The sequence below is a fragment of the Leptodactylus fuscus genome, chromosome 11 (genome assembly GCF_031893055.1).
Source record: "Leptodactylus fuscus isolate aLepFus1 chromosome 11, aLepFus1.hap2, whole genome shotgun sequence".
Classification (NCBI taxonomy): domain Eukaryota; kingdom Metazoa; phylum Chordata; class Amphibia; order Anura; family Leptodactylidae; genus Leptodactylus; species Leptodactylus fuscus.
The window spans coordinates 78,512,115-78,527,202 of record NC_134275.1 but is presented as its reverse complement, the minus strand read 5'-3'; the positions used below and the strand labels follow the sequence as shown (position 1 = coordinate 78,527,202).

General features: G+C 44.8%; 2 protein-coding genes across 2 annotated transcripts in view; both read right to left on the bottom strand.

Moving 5' to 3' along the window:
- Positions 1 to 534: 534 nt before the first annotated feature.
- LOC142184456 (proteasome subunit beta type-7-like) lies at positions 535 to 8,111 on the bottom strand. Its single transcript, XM_075259335.1, has 8 exons — positions 7,894 to 8,111; positions 6,137 to 6,230; positions 5,960 to 6,057; positions 4,634 to 4,774; positions 4,060 to 4,175; positions 3,724 to 3,782; positions 1,869 to 2,020; positions 535 to 888 (listed from the first exon to the last, which is right to left on the bottom strand). Exons 1-8 carry the CDS (start codon positions 7,956 to 7,958, stop codon positions 783 to 785), a joined length of 831 nt encoding a protein of 276 aa, XP_075115436.1. The 5' UTR covers positions 7,959 to 8,111; the 3' UTR covers positions 535 to 782.
- Positions 8,112 to 12,680: 4,569 nt separating this feature from the next.
- The window catches only part of LOC142184432 (complement C4-like), a 45,689-nt gene continuing 43,281 nt past the window's right edge, over positions 12,681 to 15,088 (bottom strand). The window contains exons 39-41 of the mRNA XM_075259295.1: positions 13,831 to 13,914; positions 13,229 to 13,358; positions 12,681 to 13,032 (exon numbers count right to left, since the gene is read on the bottom strand). Of these exons, the coding sequence (XP_075115396.1) occupies positions 12,891 to 13,032; positions 13,229 to 13,358; positions 13,831 to 13,914 (356 nt within the window). The 3' untranslated portion in view covers positions 12,681 to 12,890. The remainder of the gene's footprint in view (positions 13,033 to 13,228; positions 13,359 to 13,830; positions 13,915 to 15,088) is intronic.

The window sequence follows — 15,088 nt, the reverse complement described above, 5'->3', positions numbered from 1 at the left end:
TTTATATACATTGCACCCCCATGCATTTGCTCTAATATGGCCGCTCCTGACCTCAGTATACAGATCATTATTACTCTTTGCTGATGATATATCTTCCATGTATGTTTACTATCCCCTCGACATAATCCCTACTGCCATATGTCTACTCCCGCGCCTGCAGTTCATCTTACCTGACATACAAAGTTTTCCACCAATGTTTAGTTACTTGTATAACTAAGGACGCTCCTGTTGAAAGGTGGAATGTTGTCCTGTGCGTCTTCGATACAAGGTGCTCCAGGATCGGTCGCTTCCCCTCACAACCTCATTGATGGAGATAGAGGATAAGTGTCCTTAATGGCACAACCCCTTTAAGTTTGGTTCACAGACTCTACGGCAAGTGGTACAAATGTAAGATGAATGCTAAAATGTAAGATGCAAGGAGGGGAAAGAGAATCTGTGCTGGATCAGATTACTGGAATTTCTGTATTTACATGACATCACATGACATCACACGAGTGTTAGGTTTATTTCTTTTTATTAAAGGTAATTTCCCACATAGAAATCCCTTGCTGCATCAATGATGAGGACATGAGGCCGGCCCTGCGGAGGAGAATATTATGGATCATGGATTAGACGTATGGATATGAAGAGAACAGCCGTAGCAGAGGTTTTGCGTGTGTTGTGATGTCATCCTATATATGGCGGCAGAGTTATGCTTCTCATGTACAAGGCCGAGCACATGAGTGTTCTTAGTAATAGAGCTGATCATTCGTATAATGGTAATGGGCCCCCGTCTCTACTGGTTAGTCCATGTCCATTAGTTGAATGTTTTCTTCCACCACATCAAAATGAGTAACGGTCTCCCCCAGGACGGCAGTGGTGCCCCGCTTGTAACGGTATGAGGAGAACCTAGGATAAGAGGAGGAAGGATTATATATACACTGCAGGAGCAGATATTGAGGGTGACAGAAACCAAAATGGTGCATTGTTCACATTCAGTGGGAGACATGAGTCGCCTTTGTGAACCTTAAGAATATTCTCAAGGTTTCTCGAACCAGAAGTGCTGCCCTGGCCCTTCACTGACATTCACCTTCCCTCATTTGTCTTTGGATCCATTGCGGCATCTGTTGCTCCTTGAGGTGTCTTTTACTTTCTTCTGGCCTCCTGGGTGGCATCATGGGCCCCGCGGAATTGCTGAGGCCTGTAATTGGGTCTCAGCAGTCATGTGCGGCCCACTGACCTCATGGTACTTTAACACAACACTCTGTGGTTCCCTCGGGCCCGTGACCTGTCCCAGGAGGCTGGAAGAGGCCAGAAGATGACCAAAGAGGATGGTGAGGGAAGGTGAGTATCGGTGTTTATTAAGGCTCAGTACCCTCGGGCCATCGCTTATTATACTCTGGATATTGAAGAGACCCCAGTGGATAATAGTGAGTCACGGGTGGCGAAGGAGTTTTCTAGTTTTTATATAGTGATGACCTGCTTAGGAAAGGTCATGAATATGTAATTGGTGAGGGTCCTATGCCCAGGTCCCCGCTGATCAGGTGATTGCAGGGGCGGCAGTGTTCATGTTGCATCCTCTTCACTAGTCAGACATCACAGCACTGTACATTGTATGATGGCCGTGCTTGGTATTGCAGCGAAGCCGAATTTACTTGAGCCATGTGTCATGTGATATCGGCGCAAGGCTGTAAGAGGCCGCTGCAGTCTCTTCATATAGCTCAGTGGGATCCTGGATCCTAAAGATATATATAATTCCTGGAAAACCCCTTTAACGTAAAACCCCTTTAAGCTGGCCATACACATTGTGCGCTCGCTGAAAGATTAGAGGACCCCCATAAATACATATGAGCATGCTACTCAATATATTACCCATTGCATTATCTTACCTTTGTCCCTTGGTCTCCGTCTGGGTGTAGCCCCTCAATACTTGCGCCCCTTCTTGTGTAATGACACATAGATCCACTCCACTGCCAGATCCCAGGTCACACATGATACCCGCGGTTATGGCGTCCTTCACCAGCTTCTTAGCCTCCTCCATCTAAGAGAGGGGAGAGTAAACCATACCTTACTGTCTAGACACAACAGCCCATCCTCTGCCCAAGAATGATCTAGTCAACATCCAGGGTCACTATTTGGCAGTGCCCCCACACCCACAGTATAATTCTCCTTGGTGCCCCCACGCACAGTATACCGCACTCGCTATAGGAGAGAACCACTTAAGGACTGAACTGGTGTGACATGGAGACCTGGCTGCACCTATATCTTATGGGAGAAGACGGAGTCTTATTGACTTCTCTATAGTTCTACTTTTTTCCCTGAGATGTTTTGCTCTCTCTGAACATCAGCAGATAGACATTTGTAGACAAAGTAACTTTTGCAGACATATAATCTTGCAGAATGGTAAATATTTCCTCGAACCATCTTGGTGGTGACATCTGTTGTCTTGATCAGTTGCCAATGTCTATGACCATGAATACAGGAACCTTCTATGGGCTGACACTTGTCTGAAATCCAGCTACGAGTTCCTTATATCAGGCATGGACGCTGCAAGCGCAGGAAGATAACCCGGCCACAATCGGGAAATCATGGCTGGATGTCTGCCAGACTATAGAAAGTTCCTGCATTTATGTTCAAGATGTCGCCACTAAGATGTTTAGAGAAAATCTTATCTCTGCAAAATTCTTAATGGTGAATGAATACGGTATATAGTTTAGTAAATGATTACTTGCAGTAATTGAGGCCGGGCCCCGCGTTGCGTACACACAGCGTATTGCAAAGTGGATGGGATTCTGGCTAATGCCATCCACACATTGCAGAAACAAATCCGCAGCGGAAATAATACAAATTCAATGTCAATTATACAGACAGACGTTGGCGGTTTCCCTATAGGTATAATAGAGGCTGAAAGACTGTAGAGGAAAACTCTGTGGACTTTCTGTGAAAGACATTGAGGAAAAAAATCCTGATGCGTTCCAGATGCGATCTATTCCACAAATACAAATAAGCAGTATTGTGGGGGAACTGCAAAAGGACTTTTCGGTGGTGTGACCGATCACAAGCAGGGGTGTTGTTTGTACAGGAGGAGGAGCTGGCCAGCAGTGTGGTCTGACCATTGCACATCGGATGATACATGCGCTTTCAGCTCCGAACAGCTCAGGTGTTTCTCCAATTTCAACCACAATTTAAGTGGAGCCGTGTAAATTCAAATTTTGCAATTTTTTAATTGAGCTCAAAACCTGTATTACAATTGTTTTGCACTAGATTTCAGGAGATTCGTTTTTGCACCTACGGCGAAAATTTACCAGTGCTCTATTTTTGCATCAAGCCTCTGACTGCAGTGTGACCTCAAAGACCTCATTAGGTGCAGGGCCAGATGGCAATCTTTAGGTGCAATGGCGGCCGTAGCCAGTCGCTGTATTCCTAGTCTTAGGCCACATGTGGAAACACAGTGGGGGAAAGTTATCATTAGGGGAATTTTAAGTCCGTTTTGCTGGAGTCCGCATTGCAATCTACCAAATTTATCAAATATTTTGCATTGTTTGGTAAATTAGAGACTTCTAGAAGTCTGGCGTGTATGTCTTGAAGCATTGCTCCACTTTTTACGCCGTCCACTGACTGATGTGAGTTTGACGGCTTGGCAGGCTAGCCACACCCACTGCCCCACCCACTTCTGAAAAGGAGTGCTGCAGGAATTAGTTACAAATTTTTTGCAACATTTAGCTCCTCTTTTTGTACACTTACCTCCATGTTGGGTTTGTAGCTATCTTCTAAGACAGCGATGGCCGCACTTGCACCAGATCCTAAAACAATGGCAAAGATGTATCAAAAACGATGGAAAGCCAAAGTGACGCATTTGCTCATAACAACCAATCCGGTTGCAGCTTTCATTCAGAAAGAGATCTCCAAAAACTATGGGTGAGATTGGGAATTATGGTTACTATGAGTAGGAAGGTCTGGCTGATGCGAGTGAGGCAGCCATTGTACCTTTGGGTAGGAGATGATGACATCATCATCAGACTATACATTTTTGGGTGGATTTTCGTTAAGATGTGACGTATGGGTCATTTTGTGTCTCACCTAGAGCCGTGTAGAGGTTGACGTCGGTGGATCCATGAGGGTGGACACTAGTAAGATGAGGACCGCGTATATCAATCCCTCCTATGATGATCGACGCCCCTATGTGACCTTGATATCTGCAAGAAAGAAGAATGTAGGGTTGTGTCTGACAACCTGTATGCGCGTCAGCCAAATCTGTCGAAAAAATGGGGTAACACCAGTGTCCGACTGGCCTATTAGAGTACTAGAGGATCGATCTTCTTTTGGGCCCAAACTCTATATTGGTCCAGCAAAAATCAACCAGATTTGATGGTCTAATTCCTAGGTGGGACTGGAGGGTGGACCCCAGAATAATTTTATTTGGTGGACCCAAGGAACTTCACTTCACCCGTGGGCAGCACTAACTAGTCTCGCAGTCTGGACGGTATTTCATGGATAGAAGTTTGTGCTCCAGAGCTGACCTTCTTACAGTGAGTTGAATGGGAAGTGGATACCATTGTCCGCCATTCTGAAGTTTACAAAGCGGAGTCTTCTAGTCAATCAGTCAGCTTGTGTTTAGTATGTCCATTTGTAACATGTGACACTCAGTACTTACCTGAACAGCAGCTGTTTTAGCATGCGGGTGGCAGTGCACACCCGAGGTTGTCTCTTTGTGGACATAGCATGGACTGCCAGGTTGCTGGACAAAAGATTCGTCACATATTCTGCATCGGCGGCTACTCCGGCTCCACAGCAGCTAGATGCAAATATAGGGGGTCAAAGAATACATATCAGTAGTGCCCTTCATGTGAGGGTTACAGAGGTGTTGCACCCAACTGATATCCCACAACAGGACAGCCTTATTTCGGAGACAGGACCACCTCCAACTATTTGTACCTTTCAATAGGCTCCACTCCACTGATTCTGAAGCAGTTGCAATTTTTTTTCTGTAGCCCCCACCAGGGTCAGACTGGCCTGTCGGGGAGCCGGGGAATCCCCCGGTAGGCCCCGAGCCTTGACTATTACCCCCACTGTTCCTGATTGGAATTGGTGCTGTTATTTTGGGCACCCAATATGCTAAGTAGGCTCCCTAGTGTCAAATGGGTGTTTCTGGGCTGGATCTGGGACCACCCACCTAACAATAGCAAGACTAATAAGCATATTGAGTCCTGGAAATAACAGCATTGATTACTCAAGAATGGTGGTGGCTACAGAAAAAAATTACAACTGCATTGGAACCTTATGAGACCTGTTTAGCAGGTTTGACCCTCTGGTTCGTTTCATACCAAACTTGTTCGGATCGAACCGTAAGTGCTTTGATTATACCCAGGGGTCTCCTATTACTAAGTAGAGGCCCAAGTATAGAGTTAGGAAAAAGATCAAACCCTAATACTCACCTTGTCTCACCTCTGCTGGGCATCTTTGCAGTATATAGCGGTTCCTGGTGTCCTCTTCTAGCCTCCATCTGACGTGTGATCAGGCCTCAGCGATGACCCTGGGGCACATGATGCCAGATGGAGACTGGAAGAGGCCAGAAGGGGACATCAGGGAACCACCAGAGGCCCAGGAGAGGTGAGGGAAGATGAGGTGTTTGTTAGTTTCCCTCACCTTCCTGGGTCTCCATAGACCCCAGAGTATAACAGTGTTTTGTGGTCAACAAACCCCAAAAGTATCGTGTTCAGATAAACCTGAAACTTTTGGAAATTTGGGAACAAATCTGGTTCTAGATCTGGTTCACCCATCCCTATCCGGAATCAGCTACGCCTACATAAGGAGGCAAGTAGTTGGTGCAGGTGATGATAGGGCCCTCAGAGGTGCCTCTGCATAGTGTCCGGTATTGGGGGCAGGGTGCCCCTTAGTCTTGGTCACTGGAGGATGGTGATTCGATGAGGTGTCAAACAGAACACGTGTGAACAATGGCCCACAATCCAGTTGTACTTACTATATGTTGTCTGTGATGTAGTGGATCTTGGCACAGTTTTTATCGGCCACAACCATGTCATTGGTGGCTCTTCTGTCCGCTCCTAGAATAACACCATCCTATATAAGAAACCCACAGGTCAGTCAGTGCTACCAACATCAGTCACTGGAAAACCCAACCCCAACCGCCCGAACCTACCTTATATATGACTCCGGCAATGGTGGTCCCGGTCTTACGAGCTTTTGGTGGTTGGAGACCAAGATCTGACGCATTCACCTCAATGGAGGTATTTCTAGAGACATACAGAAGACACGTGTGAATACTGACCTAGCTAAAGCTTATATCATATCTGGACCCCAGTCATTTCTATAGGGGATTAGGCCTGGTGTTGCCCTGGGAAACAGACAGCAGTTTTGCTGTCAGACATCCCACTACTGTCAGACATCCCATTACTCTCTGACTATTATGGCGGATGTCAGGTCTTTAAAGATGGCGGCTGGTCAGCTACTGGTTAACCCCCTTTTACTATTACAAAACAGCTCCCGCAAGGCGAGATCGTGGAAGCCATCTTGTTCCCTTGACAGCCGGGAGCCTACTGAAGGTTCCCAGGCTTGTCTTTGCATTATAGCTATTGAGTCTGGTCTATGACGAGCCTCAATAATAAAGTAGTGAATCTCCCATAGACCTGCAGTACACACATTGTACATCCCTGTAAAAACGCCCGGTCTACAAACATATAAAGATTTTTTTTCTCATACGTAAACACCAGCGGGAAAAAAAATCCAAAAAGTGTCAGAATATGATGACTCCGAGAAAAAAAAAATTTCTTTGCAAAGTTTTGGATTTTTTGAACGTAAAACAAACCCTATAAATTTGGTATCCCCGGAATTGTACCAACCCCTAGAATACAGGTGACTTGTTATTACTGCAACTGTTAGTTGATCAAACGTGGCTCTAGCTACCCAGCTTTCCTAGGCTCCTGAATGGCAAACATGTCAACCTAAGCAGCCGTATGATAGAAAGAGGCAGGACTGCAGCTTTTACAGTCAGGAAAGATGATTGTCAGTCCTTGCTGATTCCTATATTGTCACCCAGCTTTCTCAGAAACAGATAAACCAAAATCCTCTGTGAATACAACTATATACAATGTATTTAGCAATATCCTTTACCAGTCCTGGGGAAAGCTGGGTGACAACCAATATGGTCTCTCTGAGAGGTTCACACAACTCTCCCAGAGTCCTGCATGGCAGTCTTGTTTTGTTTTGCAGTATTATTACCACTTAACTATTTAAAGCCCGACCATAGTCACAGCCAAAGCGGTTGTCAGATTACCAGTAATAAACCCAATAATCCGGCATTAATGCGGACCCGCAGATGCCGGATTATTGGAATTTTATCACGAGTATACGGCAGGAAGGTCTGTATACCGCGTACACTCGATACATCGGCTGCAGCGGCCATTTTGGTACATGGGCCGGTGGACATTTTGTGATTGTAGAGAAAGTGAAACTATTTATAGGTGTAAATTACAGAACTAGAACAGTAATACAGATGGATAAATGCCAGGGGAATCCCGCACCACACCGAGAGGGGGCCCCAAAACCCTTGGGCCCTGAGAATGGGGTTTTTATCCCAGTGAGGTCTCTAGTCAGTGACTGATTTATTTAGTAACATGCACACTCGGCTGCACTACATGTGTTTCATCCATGTATGTACCTGCATAATAAATTGTGACCCCTCCTTCGATGCCCCTTGGCGGCCGCTACATTGCCCCCCCTTGTCTCTGTCTGGCTTCTCCTACCCGACTGGTAACGTGACATGGAAGGAAGCGTTATAAAGATCCCCGCCACATATAAATGAGACCGATCTGAGTACACCCCATCTTCTTCCTGGGTGCCAATGCAATTTTGGGGTAGCTTAACAGTAACTGCACCCAAAAAAAGTTTCTTTCTTACCTGAGACAGTTCTCGAAGCTGAATCCTCCTTGTGGGGGGTCATATCTGGCACCTCCTGGCTCCATTTCGGATGTCGGGCGCTATGTTCCGATGCCTTTGATGTCCAGGTGCCTTGCACCCCCTTTGCAGTCTTCCTGTCGCCCTCAGTCCTTGCCGTATTAACCCCTCCTGTCCTGCTCTCCTCACTTGCTTGCTTGCACTCAGTTCCTTCTCCCTCCCGTCTATTGTACACTCTGCTTTCACTTTCATCTTCTTACCATTCACATGATAGATGTTCAGCTCTGTATACGGGTGTATTAAATCACACGCCACGCTCTTGGATAAAGGCCCAGTCACTTGTGACACCCGTAAACAAAGTTTAATATGCAGTTAGTGTATAAGAATAGGGTAAAACTTAAGGGGCAACTACTTAAAGGGACAGGATTAGAAAAACATGGCTGCCTTCTTCCAACAAAACAGCACCAGACCTGTCCACAAGCAGCATAGTATCGCAGTGAATGAGCTGCAATACCAGATACAACCAGGGGACGGGTGTGGCGCTGTTTGAAAAACAGCCAACCATGTTTTTTTAGTGCTGCAAAATAGAGGTGGTCCTATCAGGATAAGTCTACATGTCTTATTAGTGTGTATGGACCCTATAAAGGGGGCTTATTACTCGAAATCCCTCGTTTCGTTGGCATTTAAAGGGGCAGTACAGAATATTTTTTTTTTTTTTTTTTTAAAGGCTACTTTTGTATAGAAACAGTGTACGCAGTCTTTGGGTTATGTCAGGCATCGCAGCTCAGCTGACAAGTGTCTACAGACAGCTCATAAAGGGTTAAAGCCGTATGGCCACTTTATCAATAGGGCGGTGCAGGAATCTATTATTTCTGGCCTTAGTACAGACACTGCCTGCCGGGGCTTTCCAGAAGACTTGCTTTCAGTTTGGAGGAAGTCTGAGCATATAACACCTGCACATTAAGAGGCAAGAGGCGTAATGGAGGACAACACTGTAACCGTGACCCTGGGCCGCAGACAGTCTTCACACGGAGTAACGCCGGCCTCAAGGCGTAGAAATGCGAGGGTAGCGTTTACGTCGCATTTACGCGGCGTTTTTTACTATGAGCGTATACGCTGCGTTTACGCCCGCGTTTTTTACTCGCTTAAACGCGTTAAATCAGAATGGACGGTGTAACAATGAGACAGATTTATCATTTAACATTTGATTTGGCTCATTTTACGACTGGTCTAACATTACACTGCCCCACTATCTATCCTCAGGCCTCATCTATCACTGGTGTCCTGGCGGCCATCTTGTACTGCTGTGTTGCCATGCCAGCGCAGGCTTCAGTTACGGCCTAGTAGTGGTCAGCAGAGCCTCTCTGATCTCTGTGTCCTGCTCCATCCAGGTGAATAAAACAGAAGTCTTCTTTTTGTTTTGTTTTTTATTAATATTTTTAATCATGCTAGTATTTTTTTTTACATTTCCTACCAGGGGACATAATACAGTGTGTTATGTATGTAATACCATGTGTTATGTATGTAATATGGTGTGATATGTATGTAATATGGTGTGATATGTATGTAATACGGTGTGATATGTATGTAATACGGTGTGTTATGTATGTAATATGGTATTATATGTATGTAATCCAGTGTGATATGTATGTAATACGGTGTGATATGTATGTAATCCAGTGTGATATGTATGTAATACGGTGTGATATGTATGTAATACGGTGTGTTATGTATGTAATACGGTGTGATATGTATGTAATACAGTGTGTGATATGTATGTAATACGGTGTGATATGTATGTAATACGGTGTGATATGTATGTAATACGGTGTGTTATGTATGTAATACGGTGTGATATGTATGTAATACAGTGTGTGATATGTATGTAATACGGTGTGATATGTATGTAATACGGTGTGATATGTATGTAATACGGTGTGATATGTATGTAATACGGTGTGTTATGTATGTAATACGGTGTGATATGTATGTAATACCGTGTGATATGTATGTAATACCGTGTGATATGTATGTAATCTGGTGTGATGTGTATGTAATACCGTGTGATATGTATGTAATCTGGTGTGATGTGTATGTAATACAGTGTGATATGTATGTAATACGGTGTGATGTGTATGTAATACAGTGTGTGATATGTATGTAATACGGTGTGATATGTATGTAATACGGTGTGATGTGTATGTAATACAGTGTGTGATATGTATGTAATACGGTGTGATATGTATGTAATACAGTGTGTGATATGTACGTAATCCGGTGTGTTATGTATGTATTACGGTGTGATATGTATGTAATACGTGTGTAATATGTGTTATGCCTGGTCACAGAACACTGCCTGTTGCCCTACTAGGCCCTGCGGGGACTGTCATGGTTGCCTTAGTGGTTTACACCCAACAGACTATCTATAATTTAAGTAACATGACAGAAGTGGACGTCACTCAATAACTGATCCGGTGACTGACAGTATGGCTGACACCACCATTAACATGGCAATGATCTGACTACTTTACCTCTCCTCTCTAGCGCGAGGCCAGCATACACAATGACAGCGAGGTGGACCATGCCAATATGGCTCCTGTGCTGTAAGTATTCTGCTTTTAGGACCTGGCAAAAGTCCATAATAGACCAAATTCCCACTTCTTTGTATATTGTTTCTCCAGTCTTAGCTGTATTGCAAGGATCTCATGGACAGGAGGGGGTCGGTGATCACGGCGCCGCTCAAGATCCTGTGAGTAGATGTTATACCAGCTATAAGTCACTTTCTATCATAGATCTAGCTGGACTATAAATATGGTGGAAGGGAGGCGGCCATTGCCGCAAACTGGTGGATGAGGGCTACAAAAACTGATATTTTAATACGTACTGAATACTCTATCATGGTGTAGTGTCCTGTTTAGTGCTGTGTTGTCGAGTTATATTCAATGTTTCGTCTCACAGCCGACTCCATCTGAAGGGATAATCCAACCGCCAACTACAGCTAGATGCCTCCTCACCTCAACTGGAGCCCTCCTCGATATGAACAATGCTACCGACAACATAAACACGACCGCCATGTCCAACGACTGGAACAGCTCTTACCGGACCAAGAACATGACAGGTGGACATAATACAGGATGAGAAGACAACAAGGATGATGATGGTCTTCTCGTTCTTCTGACCCCTAATCTATTCTATGTTCTTATTTCACCAGGACTTGCTTGCAAGTGCAGTGGTGATCACTCCTTGATCTTTGCCAGAATGTGGATCGCTGTCCTGTCCATTGTCCTTCTTTCTGGGATACTTCTCCTTGCTGGTGTCTATGTGTATTTTACTGCTAAGAAGACCAAGAAGGAATCAGATGACGATGTGGAGGAGCAGTTATTATTTAGTCCAGAATCTGATCCGTGAGATGAGCTCTGACTACCCAGAAATATTTTATGTTAATAAACATGGACTGGTCCTGAATACCATAATGAGTGGATTTACACTATAGTGTAGATGTGGATCGTACGCTAGGTTCACACTGACATTCAGCTCTCCATCGTTTGAGTCCACATAGTGACCCGAATGACAGAGAGCCTGTCCACATAGACTATCATGTGATCCACCAGGTTTCTGCCAAGTACCATATATACTCGAGTATAAGCTGACCCGAATATAAGCCGAGGCCCCTAATTTTACCACAAAAAACTGGGAAAACTTATTAACTCGAGTATAAGCCTAGGGGGGGAAATAGATCCCCACCCCCCCTCCTAGAAAGAAAATTTTTTTTTTTTTGCTGACTCAAGTATAAGCCTGGGTTGAAATTGGGCTGAAAAATTCGGCTGAAAAATTCGGCTGAAAAATTATGCTGTATGTCCTGGTTTTATATAGAAACTGGCAGAGAGAAAAGTCCTTTTGTCTCCACCAATTTTACGTGAATTCTGCGGTGGAGTCTCAAGTGCAAATGTGAACCTAGTCTTACTAAAGCTGGCCAAACGTATTACATTAATGTTGGGCGAACTCTGCTATTTTAGTAGAAACTATCGACCAATTTAAAGGGGTTTTATGGCCTCAAATAAAATTTTCATACCGATGACCTATCTACAGGATAGCGCAGCATTGTATGATCTGTCGGGGGTCTGACACCCGGACGCCACATGGCATGGGGCAGACTCCCAATTGTAGAAGCTGCTGGTGGACAGGGAGTGTACGCAGCACCGATACTATTACTTGAATATGAAGGGTGCTGAAAGTGCTGCCCGTCCACCAGCAGTTTACGGCACCCTGAGGCTACTGGAACAACCAAATCTACATGACGCCGAATGTCAGTCAACCCCAAAAGATCACACATTGATGACCTATCAGTATGAAAAATCAATCTGAGGTTGGATAAACTTAACTATATGGGCCTTCCAACCTGCCCCAGGCAGCAGATGTCACCTAGATTTAGGAATACCCGATTCTTTGTTCTCAGGGCAAATAAGCCACTGGCATTGGATTATTTTCGGGCACTTGGACTTTAACTTGCCCGATCCTTCGCTCTCACTGGAGATAGGCCACTTCTGAGATATCAGGTAACATCTTACTCCCCTCTTCCCGTGCTGAGCATGCATGTGTATGGAGGAGTTGGCAGACATACCTGACAGCTATGTAATGTTTGTGGCCGGCCTATGCAGATGTCTATGAGATGTCTCCACTTCCCACATCTTGTGCACCAAACTGGAGAACCTTCTTTATTAATTCACCACACAAGATTTTTACTTGATTGTTAGTTTATTGCAGAAATTGAAGTGATAAGAAGTAATATACTAAAGAAAATGTCTACAATAATACTGAGATTTTACGGAGATGATGATACTGTAGGTTACACCGCACAACTCCATACAACCATGGTCACCCCATACATACAGCCATGTGCCACCAGCTAAGTGGTCGCAGTATATTACAATGTGGTTACGTTTTACAGCCATACTATACAACTATACTATATCATGCGGTCTTACTATACAACCACACGGTTACACCTTGCAACCATTTTCCCGGTAATCAACCAAAAAGTCGTTCATTTTGTTGCACGCATTTCGGTTACGGGTAGCTTTACAAGCCGAGGCTCCAGCCAGTTCCTCCACCCATGAGTTGCTTTCTAATAAGTATCTCATTCTGAAAGAGAAAAAGTGAGAAAGAGAAGACGTATCAAATAGATGCTTGAGAGTGTAAGACACAAACAATGGGGAAAACTTGCAATGGGCCCCCACTGTCCAGGGACCCCATAGCAGCCACATGGGCTCTTGTCTATGTTATGAAAGAAAACTGAGATCTGGGGTAATAGCACCATCAGGATGAGGCCTCCACCCACCGTCCTTGGTCATCTGTGGTCTGTCCATCTTGGCCCATGATCAGATACTCCTTGTTGCTTAGTTGCATTTTGCAGGCTGAACGTTGGTAGAAGTATCTGATGTCTCCTTGTTGGATGGTCTCATCTGAGTCTGCAGGGTGGAAATTGAAGGGTCAGTAAAATATCTGATGTGGTTCTGAAGATCTTCTTGAATTCCCATGGAGTATGGACATTTATGACAATAGCACGTACCCAGCAACACAGAGTATTTCAGGAGAAGAGTGTGCTGATGTAACTACATTCATCTTATGTAAAAAATATTGTATAAAGTTCAGCAACTTTATTATTTACATAGAGGAAAGATGCTCCGACCCCTCGGGAGGTCCCTTGTGCCAGAATTGAAATCTACATCATTTGGTTTAACTCACTCCAGTTTTTTGTTAGGCTGAGGCATCCCAACCCCAACCCACCTTCATCCCCATTCAGATCTGTGGTAGGTGAATCCCAAAAATTTTGGGTTCTCTTGAGGTTGAAATTTTTGGAAACTTTGTAATGAATACACCTTGTTATAAACCAGTCCACCCATCTCTATGCAAAACCCACAAATTGCAGCCGTGACTTACGTTTCTGCAAAACTTCAGCAATCTTTACTGTGTAGACAGTAAATGCGTCCTCCGTCCTTGTGTCCACTACATTCACACGGTACCCTGTATTTTGGAGGAAGATTACGTGATGTTATGTGATAAAAAGATATATGGTCTTGGCTAGAGATGAGCGAACACTAAAATGTTCGAGGTTCGAAATTCGATTCGAACAGCCGCTCAATGTTCGTGTGTTCGAACGGGTTTCGAACCCCATTATAGTCTATGGGGAACAGATACTCGTTAAGGGGGAAACCCAAATCCGTGTCTGGAGGGTCACCAAGTCCACTATGACACCCCAGGAAATGATGCCAACACCTCTGGAATGACACTGGGACAGCAGGGGAAGCATGCCTGGGGGCATCTAACACACCAAAGACCCTCTATTACCCCAACATCACAGCCTAACAACTACACACTTTCCACATTCAAAAAAACCTCTATCAAAGTGGGAAAATACCTGGAAACCTTCTTTACTCCCCAAATGGATGGACACAAACCCCAATTTAAGCTCAACAAACAGTAACAACCACCCCTTTAAATCACGTTCCCCATGACAACCACAAATGGAATAGGCAATGGGAATTCCAAAAGCCCTCACCCTTAACTGTCATTTTGAGTGTGTGTGTGTGTGTGTGTGTGTGTGTGTGTGTGATGTGGTAAGACCTTCCAAAATTCACTTTTCTAGCCCTTAACATGAGCCCTTCCAAACAAAGTTACATGACCTTAAGCTGAGCTACCAGCAGAGATTGAGGCCCTTGGCATGAGTAGAGCCTTGCACCAGCAGTGTTTTTGGCACTTAGGGTGAGTTGAGCCTTGTACCAGCGTGTGTCCCTTAACATCAGGCGGGCCCTAAGTTCTGCGCTTTGCACAAAAGTTCCACATTAACTAGGCTGAATGGTACAAAGATTAGTAGGCCCGAGAACCAGGAACAGGTCTTGCAATGGCTGTCGGATAACGCTTAAAGCACATTGTCCACCAGCCAGTCAGCCTCTACCTCCTCTTACCCAACAGTCTTGTCCTCCTTCCACCCAAAATTCCCAATCTTCTCAGAACAATAACCCCAACTGTCCCTGCTCCCCAGAGCTGTTCTCCCTTCCTTTGACTGTACCGCAACCTGCCCCTCCATTTCGCGATTCCACGGACCTAACAGACGAGTATCTGTGTCCAGATGCTCAAACACTAGAGTCTCCTCCATTCCATCTCCGGTCGATTTGGTGGCGGATGACCAGCAACCCAC